An 18,517-nucleotide genomic window follows, 5' to 3' on the forward strand; every position below is an offset into this window, starting at 1 on the left:
CCCCTCTGTCTCCAGTTTCCGTGGGTGTTGAACATGGAGCCCTATACGGTAGCAGGCATGGCGCGGCAGGACTCGAGTGCGGATCACGGTGAGAACGGTCGGGGAGGGGAGGCGTCTGGTGGCTCGTCGCCCAGGAAGAAGGTCACCATCTCGGAGAACTACGAGCTGACCGGGGTGGTGGTGCACAGCGGACAGGCCCACGCTGGACACTACTACTCATTCATCAAGGACCGCAGGTACAACACACACACACACACACACACCACACGCACACACACACACGCACACAATGACTACTATTACTTTATCAAGGTCCTGTCTACTTTAGAGAACATTCACTGTTTTGTCATACTGAATTCAACATTCAACATTTTGTCATACTGAATCACCTTTTACTGAAATGTACCGAATCACCTTATTTCATGTTTAGGCACTGTACAGTTAGGACTGTGCCCTGGAGACGTACCACTTAACTGCTGTATTTGCCCTAAAAGACCTGAGAATCAAATGTAGATATTAAAGCTGACAATTTACTGACGGAAATATCTGTGAATTATGTCCACAAGTGAGACACAGCCATTTAAGATGAAAGTGGAGACACACACACACACACACACACACACACACACACACACACACACACACACACACACACACACACACACACACACACACACACACACACACACACACACACACACACACACACACACACACACACAGAGACTCAGAGCATTTAAGGTGAATTTGGGAGGGTCATGACATAGAAGAGGGAAACTCTATACCACCCAAATTGTGCACACACACCTTTACGTTTTTATGTTTGCCATGTGTGGAGGTGGTGTGATTGGGAGAGACTCTTCTGGTCTCGGCTGCCTGTTTTATGGACATCTCAGCCACACTTACACATCAAACTAGCTCAAGATGTCTGGCACACACTGATCATAAAAGAAAAAAAATCCCACTCCCACCAGGCATCCCACAAATGCAGGAATGTGGATCCCCTCAGCAAAAATGAGCTTCAGTTTTTGTGCTGGTCTCTACTACCAAAATAGTTTGTTTAATTTTTGTTACATTTGTTTTTTGAGTCTGTCTCTTCAACTTATTTTGCCTTGTCCATCCTCCCACCTCCACTCCGCTCCTCTTCTCACCATATCTTGTTCTCTATTCTCTTCACTTTTCCTATATGAAAAAAAAACATTTTAAAACTTCTCTTGTCCTCTCTTTTCCTCCCATTTCTCTCTCCTCTTTCGTCCTTTTCCTCCTCTCTCCTCTCCCTCCTCTTCTATCATATTCCTCCTTTCTTTCCTCTCCTCTCCTTGTAGGGGTGGTGCCCGTGGCCGCTGGTATAAGTTCAATGATAACGTGGTGGAGGAGTTTGACATGAACGATGAGACGCTGGAGTACGAGTGCTTTGGAGGAGAGTACAGACCTAAGGTGTACGACCAGTGTAAGTACAGTTAGAAACACACACACTACACCACACCACACCACACACACACACACCCACACACACAACTCTTATTCAGGAAAGACTAAATGCACGAATAGACCAAGCGCGCCATGAGCGAGTCCAGCGACCGAAGTAGTTGACTTTGTATTGAGTCGCGGGAGACAGAAGAGACAAAAGCGATCCGGGCGACTAGAGGCGATTCGCGCGACAGTTTGTAGTTGAACTCCAGCCAGTATTATGCAAATTAGCTATCAAGTTCAGCGACAGCTGCCACAACTAATGGGAATGTTGGAATGCTTGCATTCTGCTTTTAACGGACATTCTCTGTCGCTTATATCTCTCGTATCGCTCTCGCTACACAGCCTAGCGATTTGCTGTCGCTTGATCTCGTCGTGGCCGGTGTATTCGCCTGGTAAGAGAGCACCATTTTAATACATTCATAACCCTAAACAAATCTTTAATATCCCAGCTTAAAATATCAAGTCCTTTCCCTTACTGTTTGAATGTTAATATAACCTGAATTTTGACCGGGGGTACTGAACTAAAATGGTGATCAATACCATATTGATATCCTTCATAGTAAATCTAAACTGAATCTCTCCCTTTGATATGTAGCACTGTTCAGTTATGAGCCTTCTGCACTAGAAGTTTGTGTTTCTGTCTGTTTACTTCCTTGTGAGGCATTGGTGGTTTTAACGTAGTAGTTAGCATAACTGTCTTCCCAGCAGTTGACCCGGGTTCATTTCTCGGCCGACGCAGGCTTCTCAGGGGCAGCAGTGGTGTAGTGGGTAGGGAGTTGGACTGTAGGTCACAGGGATTCAGGTTCAATCCCCAACCTTACCAACACCTTCCTTCCTCCATAGCTGAAGTGCCCTCGAGCAAGGCACCTATCCCCACTCTGCTCTGGGGACTGTAACCAATGCCCTGTAATATCTGTGTGTCTCTTTGGATAAAAGCCAAAGTGTAATGTAATGTAATGTAATGTTATTTTGTGTGTGTGTGTGTGTGTGTGTGTGTGTCTGTGTGCAGCTAACCCGTACCCAGACGTGCGTCGTCGCTACTGGAATGCCTACATGCTGTTCTACCAGCGCATCTCGGACCAGAACTCCCCCGTGCTGCCCAAGAAGAGCCGTGTCAGCGTCATGAGGCAGGAAGCAGAGGACCTCACCCTGTGAGTCAACCACGACATCACTTCCTGTTGGGATGCACGATTTCCAACCACCACTATTATTCAGTGTCTGGACTGGTTTGGTTGGACTTTGTATATGAAATTGTCATTTACTAAGCTATAAATGGGGTTTACATTGTCTTAATTACTACATTGTAATTAAGTACTTAAGCTAATGTTATAATGGGTGATTGATTGAGATCGCCTAGACCTTACAAGGACCTTGAAATCAGTGGCTGTCCTGTTGTACTTTTTTTTCACTTGCGATGTATATTAACTTTTAGCTTTTTTTTTTTAACCTGCCAGGTCAGCCCCCTCCTCCCCCGAGATCTCCCCACAGTCGTCCCCACGGCCGCCCAGGGCCAACAATGACCGGCTCACCCTGCTGACTCGGCTGGTGCGGAAGGGGGAGAAGAAGGGGCTGTTCGTGGAGAAGATGCCTCCTTGGATCTACCAGGTACAGGGATCCTGTCGGTGCTTGAAATCCTTTCAAATGTTTTTGGATTTTAATTTTGTGCTTTCAAGGTTAAAACATAACTTCCATTTCAGGTTACATACTTTTGCATTTTTGAAAGTGTCAGGACTGCAATATTTATAGACGATCTGACATATTAACAGAAATAATAAAGTTTGCTTCATCTCAGCTATGCGCTTGCTCTCTTGGCTTCACATTCCAGATTGATAGTTCTTATGAATCACATTTTATTTCGCAGCCGTGTTGCCGTTTTGGTTCTTTTGACAGCAGTTGTTTTTGATGCATGTTCTTGTCCTGACACTACGTGTGTGCGTGTGCGTGTGTGTGTGTTTGTGTGTGTGTGTGCACGTGTTTTCTCTGCCAGATGGTGAGGGATGAGAACCTGCGCTTCATGAAGAACAGGGATGTCTACAACTCCGATTACTTCAACTTCACCCTCTCGCTGGCCTCTGTCAACGCTGTCAGTACCACAGCTTCTTTGCCACTTTACGTGTTCTAATACCAGTAATATATTATGTAAAATGTAATGTAATTATGTAATACATTATTATGACTACTTCAACTTCACCCTTTTGCTAGCCTCTTGTACTGCAGACATCCTCCAGTGCATTAGAATTGTTTATGTCCCATTGATATGTCAGTACCACTGCCTCTATGCCACTTAATATACCATAGTATCAGAGTTAAATTTATAATCCACTACTGTCAGTCCCACCGCCTCAGTGTTTGCTTGTTCCACATACTCACTGTGTAATAACTATGTCTATATCTACTGAACCTTCCTTCCCCCACCCTCTGCAGACCAAGCTGAAGCACCCGTCCTACCAGGCCATGGCCAGGAGCAGTCTGCAGCTGGCTACCCAGTTCCTCTTCCACACATACCTGCGCACCAAGAAGAAACTCAGGTACACACACCTGGCGTGCGTGCGTGCGTGCGTGTAAAGAACGGTCTACAGCTGGCCACCTAGTTCCTTCTCCACACCTACTAGTGTACAAAAAAACAAATTCAGGTAGACACACCTGGTAGTGTTGACACCAACATGGCAGCGTTTATCAGGAAGTGTGAGGACAAGCAATTCAATTGGACAATTGGGCACCGGCCATTATGTCAGTTTTTTTGTATACAATTTAGATTGTTAATGACTCAAAGGGATTGAAGCTTTAGAATGTGTGACTTTGTGTGAAACAAGTGCAACGCTTATCACAATAAAAGCCAAGTCGAGAGACTGCAAATATGTGCTAGTGGCCCAGTTGTTTGTTGGAGTCCAACACTTTGTCCCTCTTTGTCCCTCTTCCCCTCTCTTCTCTTTTCTTTTCTTCTTCTATATAATGTTGATGCTGACCCCTTTTTGCCCCTCTTGTCTCCCCGTCCCCTCCCCGTCCCCCCTGCTCTCCCCCAGGTCTGATACTGAGGAGTGGATAGCCACGGTGGAGGTACTGCTGTCTAAGAGCAGTGAGGCGTGCCAATGGATGGTGCAGTACCTGGTGGGACAGGAGGGCAGAGAGACCATCAAGTAAGGCACACACACACACACACACACGTGTGCATACATACACAGATTCGTAAATACATAGATGCCACACACACACACAGATAAATATGCAGACTCAGTCACACACACAAACACAGAGAGAGAGAGAGAGAGAGTACTGTCCTACTGTGGTCCCATGGTATGCGGCAGTGTAAAGTGTTTCATTTGCTACAAAGAAGCCATTGGCATCAGTCTGATGTTCGTCATAGCTTTGTTACAAGGTATCTTTGCTTGGCAGACGTAGGCGCATGCATGCAAACACAGACACGCACACACACATTGACTTTGACATTGATTGACTCTGAAGAAGACGTGTGAACGTTGCGCTTGCCCAATAAAACAAGTTATTATCTGAAGATGCTCCGGTGATTCCTTTCTTCCCCTGCATTTACTAAGTCCTTTCCTGAGACGCACCAGATTGTGAAGTGCAGGAGCGCGGAGGATATCTCTCTTTGCTACGTGACACACACACACACATGCTTCCACTCTAACAAAAACACGAATGGGCAGACACGAATGCGCACACACACATACACACTCTAGCACATACACACATACTCTCACATAACAATACATGCACACACACACACACACACTGAGCGTAGTAACTGCCCAGAGCATGTAAGCATGTAATCGTTAGCACCTGTGGTGGTGGGATGTGGGGGGCATGGCCGCCGTTCTGCAATCCTATTGGCCGTGGAGCACCGGGGCTCCGGAATGTAAACACCACGAGCCAGAAGTGGCGGCAACACTCCCGATGTGTGTGGGGGTGTGTGTGTGTGTGAGAGAGACAAAATTAGATGGTTATAGAAGGAGAAACTGTGTCAAATCGGTCAAACTTTGCCAAGTCAGCCACTGCACTGATCTGAGTGTATAAGAGCTACAATATGTGCTGTAGGTCATATTATAAAATTAAATTACATTCCTAAAAGGCTAATGTCTCGCCAGAGACCCATTCAGTGAGTGGGAAGAGTCGAGATGATGGGGTGTTGAGTGAATGAGGGAGGGTGTCTGCCACTTCCTCGCACTCTGATTGGCCGAGGGAAATCGAACGTTGGGGCTGCACTCCGATCACGCCATGGCTTTGTCAAGGCCTGGGAATGCGGAGGCTGTTTTATGACACACACACACGCACACACACACACGCACACACACACACACACACACACACACACACACACACACACACACACACACACACACACACACACACACACACACACACACACACACACACACACAGTACACACACACACACACACACACACAGTACACCACATCAAGCGTACACACACACACACACACACACACACACACACACACACACACACACACACACACACACACAGTACACCACATCAAGCGTACACACACACACACACACACACAGTACACCAAATCAAGCGTACACACACAAACACATGCACCAACACGCTGCACACTCTAGCTGTGTTTCTGGGTGGCCTGTACAATAGTGGCAGTAGTTCCTTAGGGAGGAATGAGACAATAGTAGCAGAGGTGGCTTTCTTTCCACTGCCTTCTTCCAGACTGGGCGCTCTCTCCCCTCTCTGCTCTCTGCACTGCAGAGTGACTGGAGTAGAGATGGATGCAGACTCTCTCTCTCACTGCAGTGGCCGCGACAGTACTGTGTGTGTCGGTGCGTGTGTGTGTCAGTGCAGGTGCGCACACGCGCCCCAGTGTCACTGCATTGGCCTGACAGTAGCATACCTGCTGCTTCTCATTTCTAGTGACACTGACCTTTACCCTCCCTTCCTTGCCCTGTATGCATAAAATATTTGACCAGACTTAATGTGAATGTGTAGTACAGATGTGTTTTATTAGTGAGTGTATGTGTGCATGCATGTGCATCTGCACGTTTGTGTGTTTCTGCGTCTGCCCGTGTGTGTGTCCTCGTCCCCTTAGGATCTGCTGGCTGGAGTGCAGCATGTGTGTGGTGGTTTCCACTTGTGTACGTTTTCTTATTGTGTGTGTGTGCGTGTGTGTGTGTGTGCGTGTGCGTGCCTGCGCGCGTGTGTTGTAGGATCTGCCTGCTGGAGTGCAGCGTGCGCGAGGTGCGCGTGGTGGTTGCCACGGTGCTGGAGAAGACTCTGGAGGCGGCGCTGCACTTTGCGGACGCCGGGCTGGACATGCTGCTCGACATGCTGCTCTCGCTGCTCGACAAGGACGTGCCCGAGAACTGCAAGAACTGCGCCCAGTACTTCTCCCTCTTCAGCAACTTCGCACAGAGGGTGAGCAGCAACGGGGACGATGGGGGCAAGTGTGGTAGGAAAGGGAAAAATAGAGAACTTTGTTCTGAGTCAGAATTAAAATCAGATTTATTGACCACATTTACATGTGCAAGGACTTTGACTCTGAGGCATTTTATCTCATAATACTTCTCCCTCTTCAGCAAATTCGCACAAAGGAGATGTGCGAGCAAAGTGGGTGAAGAAAAAAACAAAACAAAAAAGCAGGAAAAGACCAGACCAGAGAGATGGGCAGTGTGTGTGTGTGAAAATGAAAGAGAAAGGGAGATCAGAGATGGGGAGTGTGTGTGCGTGTGAAAAAGAAAGTGTATAAGAGACTTTTTTGCAGATATTTATTCATAATTGACTAACGTGCACAAGGACATTGAATCAGAGAGATGTTGGCTCTCTACACAATATTGAGCAGCCAGTATATTGTGCTACAATACAGTGCAATACTTGCTATAGACCAGGGGTCAGGAACCTTTTTGGTGGAGAGAGCCATAAACGCCAATTTTTTTTAAAGAAAATTTCACGAGAGCCATACGTTTTTAAAAACACTGAATACAATTAAAAGCATGTATTTCAATTAAGCCCAACAATCTTAGAGTGTACTTAAGTTATTAACTTAATTCATAACATGTAAGTAGAGGGTTGCCAACTGTCACATCATTATGGTGAGGGTCTGGGAGTCCTCCCCCCCCCCCCCCCTTTAAAAATTTTGTATTTCTTAGATGTAATTTCCTGCATTTTAACACATTTTAACGTCCCATGTCCCGTTTCAATTCAATATGGAACCTGTAGTTTTATTTATAAATATAGGACCATTCCGTATTTCAAGGGATGGTTGGCAACCCTAGATAAATAAGAGCCATATACAGTTCCCAAAAGAGCCACGTGTGGCTCTAGAGGCATAGGTTCCTGACCCCTGCTATAGACAATTGTAATTGTTTGACTCCCTGTGGTGTGCATGTGTGTGTGTCCTCCACAGGGCTGTGAGCCGTGTCAGCTGCTGTTGAAGCACTCAGCCTATCGCCGCATGCTCATCTTCCTACTGGGACCCAACCGCCAGAACAACCAGGTACACACACACACACACACACACACACACACACACACACACACACACACACACACACACACACACACACACACACACACACACACACACACACACACACACGATTCAGAGACTGCAGTGGTCATACCTGATCCTTTGCTCACTACACTCCTCCTATCCTCACTGTTGCCTGTACTGAATGTGCCTGTAGCATTGACGGAACAACACACACACACACAATACGTTAAAAGCATGGTAGTGGATGGTCAAGTCAAGTCAAAGTTTATTTATAGAGCACTTTAAAAAGCAACAAGAAAGCTGACCAAAGTGCTGGACAGGCAGATGGAAAGACTTGAGGACCCCTTAAGAAACACAAAGACAACAAAAAAAATAATATAATAAAAAATTAACATAGAAACAGTGGATAGCAGGTGTGAAGTGTGACCTTGATGTGTCCTCCATCAGAACCGGCGGTGGAGTTCGGCCCAGGCCCGAGAGTTCCTGCACCTGCACAACACGCTGGCCCTGGTGGTGCTACACACAGACATGACCACACACAGGACCGAGGGTGAGTGCGGTGTGTGTGTGATGCTTTCTTGTCTAAGTATGCTTACCGATTTGGCATCCTGACTTCTTGACTTTCTTCTCTCTCTCTCTCTCTCTCTCTCTCTCTCTCTCTCTCTCTCTCTCTCTCTCTCTCTTCTCTCCTCTCTCTCTCTCTCTCTCTCTCTCTCTCTCTCTCTCTCTCTCTCTCTCTGACAGCCCCAGGAGAGTACAAGTACACCTCGTTTAATGTCCCTTCGACACTGCTCCCTCTCCACCCTGACATTAACACTCTGCTGTTCAAGCCTGAGGGACAGCCATACCTGCTGGAGGTAGGACACACATCTCCTCTGTACATGACTGTCACACACAAAGTAATGGAGTATGCGCATGCAGGTGGCAAACAGTATATTGTACGAATTAGGTGTGTGTATGTGAGTTCGTGAGTGTGTGTTTATTGACGTGTTTAGGTTGTGTTTTCCATGTGGGAGCTGTCTGATCCCCTGGCCTTACATGGTCACCCATTACTGATTCTCTAACTGTGTGTTCGTGTCTGTGCGTGTGTGCTTTCGTGCTTGCGTGCGTGCGTGCGTGCGTGTGTGTGCGGGTCGGCGATGTAGGTGATGTTTGCCATGCGGGAGCTGTCCGGTCCCCTGTCGTTCCTCATAGACATGGTGACCTACTGCTGCTTCTGTAACGAGCCCTTCTCCCTGGGAGTGCTGCAGCTGCTCAAGGTAGGATGCTAACGCTGCTCACATCACAATAACTCTGGTAGCTCTAGCTTCACCAACTGGCCAACAAGGGCCTCATAGGAGATATAGTCATCTCTATCTGTTATCAAGTTGGGGGTTTATGAATTGGGACCCACATGTTTGAGTCACAGTATTCAATATATTTATCCTATAGTAATCATACTTGGGCATACTGGGCATTTGTGTATTTGTGTATTTATGTAAGCTACTGGATACCTGAATTTCCCCCTGGGGATCAACAAAGCTACTCTACTCTACTCTACTCTACTCTACTGTACTTGTTGATCACAATATCTTAATCCGGAGGGGCGCTGTGGCACAGCGTGCTAAGCCCCCCACATTTGGGTTTGCATTGCCCACGGGGTTCGAGTCCGGCCGGAGTAATTTCCCAGCCAGGCCCCATGTCTCTCTCCCAATTATTTCATGTCTACTCTCACACTGTTCTGTAATAGTAAAGGCCAAAAAAGCCCCAAAATACAATATGTATCCTATGGTAATCATACTTATTGATTGTGTTCAATATATATATCCTGTGGTGATCATGCTTATTGATTATTGTGTCACCAGAACCAGCTGGAAACTGCTCCTCCTCACGAGCTGAAGAACGTCTTCCAAATGCTCCTGGAGATTCTGGTGAGTGCCCAGCCATGTTAGATGACCCTGAATAGGTGTACTATGTAGGATTGTGGTCAGAGTAGGTATTGCAACTATGCTGCTCACTGACACTGTGTTGCCTATTGCCAAATTAGAACTTCTCGTGAATATTTACCAAATAACCAACTACTTACTGGTATGTCCAAAGTACTGTAATTTTTGCAGCTGAACATGTCTATTACTGGGGAAATGGCAGATATGGAGAAGATTCACCTTTTCATGTATGAAAAGTACAATTTTCCCAGTCATAATAAATACTTAGAATTTGAGGGTGGTGGTAAGTATTCACGAAAAATGTATGGATGAATGGGTTGCATGAATTCTTGAAATAACCTAGCCTACTAAAAAGACGACACAGTGCACCTTAAATATGCACTTCATAATTGGCATTATCCAGTGATTAAAAGGGTATTCATTTCAGGCTCTTTTTTCAACTAATTAGTTTTATATTTAGTATGATTACTTTATATTTTGTCTGCAACATATTCTTTGTATTAGCAGACACAAAAGCATTGTTCTGATTTGTGATCTTGTGATTTGTTCACAGATGGTGGAGGATCCACTGCAGGCTAAAAGACTGAAGTTTGCTTTTGAATCAGAGAAGGGACTGCTGGGTACGTATGTTCAGTTCAGTTCAGAAAACTTAATTTCTCTCATTATTTCCATATCTCCTTTTATGCATATTGACAGAGACTTCTTTCCTTCTTTTTATTTTATTTTACTTTTTCGCTTCTCACTCGTTTCAATAGATTTCCATCTTGTTTGATGAACTGAAAAAAAACATGTACATTACAAGAACCAAGATTGCAATTGACATACTAACTTTCCTCTATGCTCTTTTTCTCAGCACTGATGCACCAGAGCAACAATGTAGACAGCAGTCGCTGCTATCAGTGTGTCAAGTTCCTGGTTACTCTGGCCCAGAAGTAAGCACTTTGTCCTCTGATGCTGCTATTGCACTGATACACTTGTTGTAGCTCTACTGTGGAGATCTGAATACCACACAGACCTGACCTTATTTAATATGCATTTGTGTGTCTGTGTGTGCGTGCGCGCGCGTGTGTGTGTGTGTGTTTAGGTGTGCTCCTGCTAAAGACTACTTCAAGGAGTTGTCAGGCCACTGGAGCTGGGCTGTACAGTGGCTGCAGAAAAAGGTCAGATATAGGAACACCTGACGGTTCTCCTTTGGTAGCCAACATCCATCATTAGCTTTTCTCACCGTGACTTCAGACAAGTTCCGTTTTTGAAGCGAAGCAGCAAAAATGACTACCAGTTTCCATAGAAAACAGAGCATTGAAGGGAAGGTGTCTGGCGTCAGGTGAAAAAGGCTAATCAGCAGGTGGTTTTATATACCCCTGCGCAGTGTTGACATTGCTCTCCCCGACACTTGTCTGGTCACTCCTGTCCAACCACTAGATGATTTTATATATTCTTGTATAGTTACTGCTGCATACATTGCCATAGCTTTCCCTGACACTTTTCTCATCTCTCGTCTCTCCTGTACGATCTTCAGATGTCCGAGCACTACTGGACTCCTCAGAGTAACGTCTCCAACGAGACCTCCACTGCCAAAACCTTCCAGCGCACCATCTCCGCACAGGTCAGCACTTTGGATGCTACAGCTCTGTTCTTTCAGCTGTCTGCCTCCTCTACCATTCTCTACAGTCTGCAAACCTTGCAGAATTAATAACCCTTTCTCACCTCTTTGTGTATCTGTGTGTAGGACACGTTGGCCTATGCCACTGCGCTGCTGAATGAGAAGGAGCAGTCCGGCAGCAGTAATGGCTCCGATGGCAGCCCAGCCAATGAAAACGCAGATCGCAGCCTCCGACAGGTGGGGTGGAATTATACAGTATATGTATACTGTATACAGTCAAAGGGTGGAGTAGATAGTGTTTAGTACACTCGGATCGCAGTCTCTGACAGGTGTACAGCCTGGTTAATGATATTATGCAACCATGTTTTTTGGCGATAACTGGAAAAATATTGGTGCTGTTGCTTTCTACTTTTTATGGTGACATCCAAGCATGAACGTACAATTACTGACCGATTTTTTTACGAGCTACGATTAATATTACCAATTTTAAGTGGAAAAATGTTTAAAAAAAAAAAAAAAAAACGGGTGGATAAGGCTTTTGTGCAGGTTTGCTCTTTTGGACGTTTTACCCTTTTATCAGTACATAGAGAGGAGATTCAATAAAAAATATGCAAGTGTAGTATTCCTTAAATGTTTACCCTTTAATATGAGCCCATAACCATCTTCCTTGCATCTTAAATATACCCTCAATTGACTCCAAAACTTTCACTGGTCTTGAATGCTTAAAACCATGTTAATATGAATCGCTTTCTCTTGAAGCGAGTGGGGGCTAAAAGGGATGTGCTGAACCTTGTACAGTGAGATGGAACATTATCGAACATGGACATAAAAAGTTATTCTTCAAGGTGTTTGACTTGCTGTTGAACCAGACCCGGAAATCCACCTGCAAGAATTTCACATAATTCTTGCTGGTGGATTCTTGCAGGTGGATTTCAGGGTCTGGTGTGTATATCAGATGTTTCGATAGTGCATATACCGGGAGCATTGACTGTAAATGGCGAGCCATAACAATGTATCCAAGTATTGAAACCCTGAAATCTCAAACCCCTGCAGCAACTTTGTCATGTGCTTGAGATTTTTTATGCTTTTTTGAATATATGCTTATTTTCAAAGTTCAATCATTTTATTGAAAAGATAAGTCTGAAGCAGCTGTCAAGCACCTGTAAGATGACTTATTAGGATACACGCACCATCTCAAACTCATTTATAAACTGTGTAAAAAGTGTCTCCTCAGGAGTCAGTTACAAACTCAATTACTTTTTTGAAGAAGAAATTAGTTACCTTTTTCAAAATAACGTGCCCAACACTGCTCTTTAGTAATTTGTGTAGAAATGATCTGCAATCAACACTTCAACCTTGTCTTCTTTCTTCTCTCCTTTCTTCTCTCCTCAACCTTGTCTCCTTTCTTCTTACCTCAGGGCTCAGAGTCTCCTATGATGTTGGGCGACTCCAAGAGTGATTTAGAGGACGTCGACCCCTAAATGTTTTTCTCAACAGTTAAATGGGGTGGAATATATTATTTTTTTCAAAGGCAACAAAAAAGAAAGAAGAAAAAAAAGCATAAACAATCCCTCCAATGGAGAGAGACATTGTGGCTTCAAGCAGCCAATCAAAAAGACTGCATCTGACCTCCAGCCAGCAGACTATGGATGTGGCGGGAAAGGAGGAGAGGAAGAAGAAGAAAAAGAAGATGGAGTCGCGGGAAGGGAAGCAGACGCAGCCAATCAGAACACTCGTGTTGCCGCGGTGATGCTGGAGACGTGAACCCGCGAGGGTCGTCACTAACGGACACAATGCTGTATCGGCCCAGAGATCTCACCTGTCAATCAATCAATCACCATGCCCCTGACCACACCCCCAACCATTTATGGCCCCCACGCAGACCACGGTTTGTTAGCCTCTAGCAAAAAGTGTTCAAAGAAAAAAAGAGCACCAATGAAATCAGCTCTTATCCCGTTTCTTAATATTTTTTCTCTTCGACCTTTTAAATCACACTAGAACTACAGGACAACGACAACAATATGGTGCCCAAGCTTCTTTTAAGGAAAAAAAAAAAAAGAAAAATAAGAAACTGGCAAGTTTGTGCACATTTGCCAATGTAACTAAACAGATCCTATTCACAACTATGTAAAGATATGTCACGGGGTAATTTCAAATGTTTAAGAAAAATTAATAATATTTTTTAAGGTATCCTTATGCTCCTTTGAGTATCAGTTCAGACGTGATGAGGTGCTGCCTTGTTCCTCTCTAAGCAAAGGGGAACTTAACTGGGGTCTGGAATATATTCAACAATATATCAAAGTCTTTTTCATCTTTTTTTTTTCAACCTGGTATTTGTTTAATGCACTTTATGATCAAAAGAAGGCAGTGAATACAATGGAAGGTCACTGTATTTGAGACACATACAGACACATAAATATATATGTTTATATTTTTTCATCCTGCTTTTTCTTCTTGACTGGTTTCAGTGCTTCAAAGCCCCTGGTATTAGCTCTCTGCATAGCCTTTTTTTCTTTTCTTCTTTTTTTGCTTCAAATAAGAGAGCAGCACATGTATCATCATTTCCTCATTTCCACAGCCCAAAGCTCTCCCACAAAAACCCAAACACCTTCCCAAAGTACTCAACCCAACAGCACCAATGAACTCGCCACATAATCAAGAGCCTCATGTGTCTCCCAGTGTGTGAGAGAGAGAGAGATGGCCTAGCAAGGTGGCGACAAGCAAATCCTCAGCCACCACGACTAGAGATCTACAACCTACAAACGAGCAAGATCAGCGGTAGCAAAAACATACTAATGAGGAATATCAAAGACGAAGATGAGTCTGATACTGAAAGGAGTTCTTGCGTGAGGATGAACTTTTTTAACCCTTCATTGTCCCCCACACACACACACACACACACCTCACCCCCCCCACCCGCCCACTAGAGCTGGACAAGAGCCTTCCAGATGGATAAGCAGCGACACAACTCTGCTGGATTTTTTTCTTTTCTTTTCTTTTCTTTTTTACATGTGTGAAATGATTTTGATTGAAGTTATTGAAGGGATTTCACTTTCCTTTTGATTTTTTTTGTTTGTTTGTTTGTTTGTTTGTTTGTTTTTTTTTGCTTTGTTTTTGTTGTTTTCTGTCTCTACGCCTTGTACTAACCGTATAAAAGGAAAAGGCAGGGCCGGAGGGGTTGGTTGTACAGGCAGGCATTTTTTACTGCTTTTTCGCCCATGGTAGCGTTCCCTGTGAGATGAGAACCAGAATCACGGCTGGTCATGGAGGTCTGTCACACCTGCTCTCTCATCATCCCAACAGGCAGATCCAGATCCATTCACATTCTCTGGATCTATTTGTAGTATTTGTCTTTATCGCCCAGCCCATACACACAGACACACACACACACACACACACACACACACACACACACACACACACACACACACACACACAGAAATGGCTGCTTTTCGTAGCGCGTGTCATGATCTCATGTTGATATGGTGGACATCAGCAACTCCTCTCGCCTCCTGCTCTACTTCATATCACACAGGAAACCTCCCCTGCCGCCTCTGAGATTACACTTTGCCACATGATGCTCATATCATATCCTTACCGTTACACACACACACACACACACACACACGTGCACATACATGATGCCATAAGCTTTAACTTTTGTGTGTCATTTAGAAGTGGTTGATTTGCCAACTGTTTTTTTATTTCATTTTTTTTTTTTGTTTCGTTCACTGCATAGCCTACTTTTTTCTTTGTTTTGCTTTTTATTATGATTAGATTTTTCATCCGTTTGACGATGGTCAGCCTTATCCTGCGCAGTACACTGAGAGGGAGAGAGGGATAAAGAGAGGTAGAGGCGGGATGGAGAGAGAGAGGGAGGGTATAAAAGGACTCACTTATTGGTTCTGAGCGCTCTTCACCAAGTCCTGAAGTGCCTTTACCCAGTGATCCGCCACCCCACCACTGACTGCCCCACACCACCACCACCATCACTGACAGTCCCCACGTATAGCCTCTCCTGCCAGGCCCAGTGCACCCCCACCACCACCACCACCACCACTGACAACTACCACCACCACAGCCACCTTGTTCATCTGGCTATACAGAACCATTGAAAGGAAATAGTGAAGTTCCACAACACTGTTCTTTGCTCCCAAAAGTGTACCAGTACTATGTTTCAGATGCTCAGTCCTTCATCAAAGTGAGTTAACTTTTGGGTGCTTTGAAGAGTGTTGCGGGCCTTTATTATTTCCTTTCAGCTATCTTCGGTTTGGTCTAGTACCTGTGTGACTGATGTGCGTGCATTCTCTGCCTTTTTGTCATAGAATCATCATTAGGAAGTAGAAGTCTGGCATCAGAGTCTCGTAGCAGGTGACCACGGCACTGGGCTGTACCCCTCTCTCCTCTCTCTCTTGCCTCAGAAGAAAATTGCCACAGACTGTTTGGTGCCAAGAATTGTGTCAGTCGTGAGCACTTGCTAACTAAGACTAGGGCCTACTCCCTCTCCTCTCCAGAGTAGAGCAATGTGGGGGGGCGGTGGCTTCCACAGATGGCAACAGAAGCAGTGGTGGCAGTAGTGGTAGTGACGGATCTACTCATTTGAGGGCCCTAGGCGGAATATAGACACAGGGCCCTCTAGAAATATTGTTGCTGGTGTTTACCATGGCGGACTGACTGTTGGGGGCCCCCTAGAGGCCAGATTAGGTGGGGCCCTACGGGGTGGTGGGGGGGCCCCTAGGCAATTTCTTGGTCTGCCTTAATGGTAAATCCGGCTCTGGGTGCTGCTAGTTGTAGTAGCGGTGGCGGTGGCGGTGGCGTGCCTGCCGTGCACTTGTCCATCACACCTCTATGTCAAGGTCAAAGGTCAATGACCTTTAAACTCTAAAGCTCTACCTGAAACAGCACTGAACATGTTTTGATCTTTTGTCTTAACCAATGAAATTCACGGATGCTGCAGAAGGAAATCTGTTCGTTGTTGTTGTTGATGATGATGTTGGGGTTGGGGGCGGGTGTGATTTGGGGTGGGGTGGATATAATTGATCATGTGTGCTGTAATGAACCTCGTTTTGAACAGCCTGCCCTGTTGTCTGCCTCTCACCAGTGGAATGTGGTTTTGGTTTTTTTATGTTGTTTTGTAGCCTCCTCTGTCCCTTCCGGCTGCCGCATGTGTATCAGTGAATGTATGTGTGAGTTTTACCTCATCGTCAGGGAATCACGGAGTGGCTTCACGTCGACACACCAAATCACTTTCATCCTCCCTGAAATGATTAGTAAGTGTACAATACAAAGGTTTAGGACAAGCAGCTTTTTTTGTGTCAGGATTTTTTGTTGGCTAGCAAGTCAGAATGTTTTCCGATTTTGGGTTTGAAATGCTTTTAAGGACGGTTCAATATCCAATGGCCGTGGCCTTCTTTGCCTTTTTACCTTCACAGTGCTATAGGACCTCTTAGGAAGTGCAGCCCTCATCCCAGCTGCGAAACGCACCACAACTGCAAGTTAAACACTCGTCCTTTCACCCTACCCGACAGAATGCACTTTTCTTCAACTTCATTCAACACTGCAAATAGAACATGTGTTTCCCATGAGCTGTAGGACACAAAATGAGTTTTGTTTTGTTTTTATATAGCTTAACCACGATGGAAATTGTCAAACTTTATTTTTGTATCGGCCCTCTGTTGGAAGGCCATTTAGTAGCTTGCTGATGGTCTTCTGATATTCATAGATTTAGTTTCAAAGCTGAGATCACTACTGCTGTGCCTTTGGCATGTTATCATAACTCTGCTCTTTCACACATCACAGGCATGCAAGTAGAATTCCCCTCTCTCTCACACACACACACACACACACACGCTATCTCAGCTGTCTGGTCTGAGCTTGACCCGCGGTTAACATGCGCGGTTCTGAAGCTCTCATCAGTCTGAGCCAAGTCTATATAGAGTGCCAAGGTCTATGGAGTTAGGTACAGCAGGTCCCCCCTGAGCTGTGTACAGGTCATGATATACTGGGCAACATTTAGAGCAATGCGTTTGGGCAACGATACTATACTATAAGATGATGTTTGGACTGTTTGTCACTGTAACACCAATATCAAAAGGACTTGGATCAGCAGCAGACAACTTTTCCAACTATTCCATTGGAAAAAATGCAGAGCCAATCGTAATGTTGTGCAGGAACATTGCTCAAAAAGTTGCCCTGCGGATCATCCCCCTAAGGGTTCAGGAGAGTCGGGCAGGCTCGGCCTGCTGTGCTGACACTCAACTCTGACATGAGGGACGGGAGACGGGTTCGAGAGAGGTCGGGACAGACAGACACATCAGAAACCCTCAAAACAGTGTCACCTCTCGAATACCTGTCTCTTTTTGTTTTGTTTCATGTTTTGTTATGTTTTTCTTTTTTTGGTTGTTTTTTTATGCCCCTCTTGCGCCTGTAGTTCTCTCAGTGGTTACGGAGGGTCTTGGATTTTTAAACAAAAACAAAAAAATTGGGGTGAAGGGATAGGGGAGGGGTGGAGGCCGATACGGGTTTTTATTCTATACTTCAGTGTCTCAACTTTGGGCAAACACGTGTATGCTTCAAAGTTGGGGGTGCGCTGAAGTGTCAATTCTGTTAATGCATGTTAAAACCGCGTTTTAATTTGTACATCAGAGTTTGATTATGGGAATATTTGATATAAAAAAAAATAAAACTGGAATGCACAACCTTTTACACATGCAGACTTTTGGACCTCCTTTGTGTGTGTTCCCTTTGACAGTATTTCCCTTCAGTGTCTGGGGCAGTGGTTCCCAAACTGGGGGTTGCGGAGGTACTGCAGTGCACAGGGGTCGAGTTGTAGCGGGATGCCATCCCCCATACAATGAAAATGGTCTAAAATCATATCCCTTTATGAAAATTGTCAAAAATCATTCCCCTCTAAAAGGAGCCACCCTTGTTCACATATTGAGTTAAAATTGCACTTTTAACAACTACATTTTCAAAATGTTCTCAGGGGAGAAACCCCCGAACCCCCAATATTGAGAATCCATCTCTGACCATCCCCC

The 18,517-nt window shown here is 45.0% G+C and overlaps 1 protein-coding gene across 6 annotated transcripts in view; it reads left to right on the forward strand.

The window, feature by feature from the left end:
• The window catches only part of usp24 (ubiquitin specific peptidase 24), a 90,077-nt gene extending 71,890 nt beyond the window's left edge, over positions 1–18,187 (forward strand). For all 6 annotated transcript variants that reach the window (XM_063200808.1, XM_063200811.1, XM_063200810.1 and 3 more), the window contains 19 exons: positions 16–236; positions 1,326–1,450; positions 2,483–2,624; positions 2,928–3,078; positions 3,461–3,556; positions 3,898–4,001; positions 4,497–4,610; positions 6,670–6,877; positions 7,866–7,955; positions 8,400–8,502; positions 8,697–8,809; positions 9,098–9,211; positions 9,797–9,862; positions 10,431–10,497; positions 10,731–10,809; positions 10,962–11,037; positions 11,397–11,483; positions 11,607–11,717; positions 12,899–18,187. In XM_063200808.1, the coding sequence (XP_063056878.1) occupies positions 16–236; positions 1,326–1,450; positions 2,483–2,624; positions 2,928–3,078; positions 3,461–3,556; positions 3,898–4,001; positions 4,497–4,610; positions 6,670–6,877; positions 7,866–7,955; positions 8,400–8,502; positions 8,697–8,809; positions 9,098–9,211; positions 9,797–9,862; positions 10,431–10,497; positions 10,731–10,809; positions 10,962–11,037; positions 11,397–11,483; positions 11,607–11,717; positions 12,899–12,961 (2,130 nt within the window). In that variant the 3' untranslated portion in view covers positions 12,962–18,187. The remainder of the gene's footprint in view (positions 1–15; positions 237–1,325; positions 1,451–2,482; positions 2,625–2,927; positions 3,079–3,460; positions 3,557–3,897; positions 4,002–4,496; positions 4,611–6,669; positions 6,878–7,865; positions 7,956–8,399; positions 8,503–8,696; positions 8,810–9,097; positions 9,212–9,796; positions 9,863–10,430; positions 10,498–10,730; positions 10,810–10,961; positions 11,038–11,396; positions 11,484–11,606; positions 11,718–12,898) is intronic.
• Positions 18,188–18,517: the final 330 nt, after the last annotated feature.

This window comes from Engraulis encrasicolus, chromosome 6 (genome assembly GCF_034702125.1).
Source record: "Engraulis encrasicolus isolate BLACKSEA-1 chromosome 6, IST_EnEncr_1.0, whole genome shotgun sequence".
Lineage (NCBI taxonomy): Eukaryota > Metazoa > Chordata > Actinopteri > Clupeiformes > Engraulidae > Engraulis > Engraulis encrasicolus.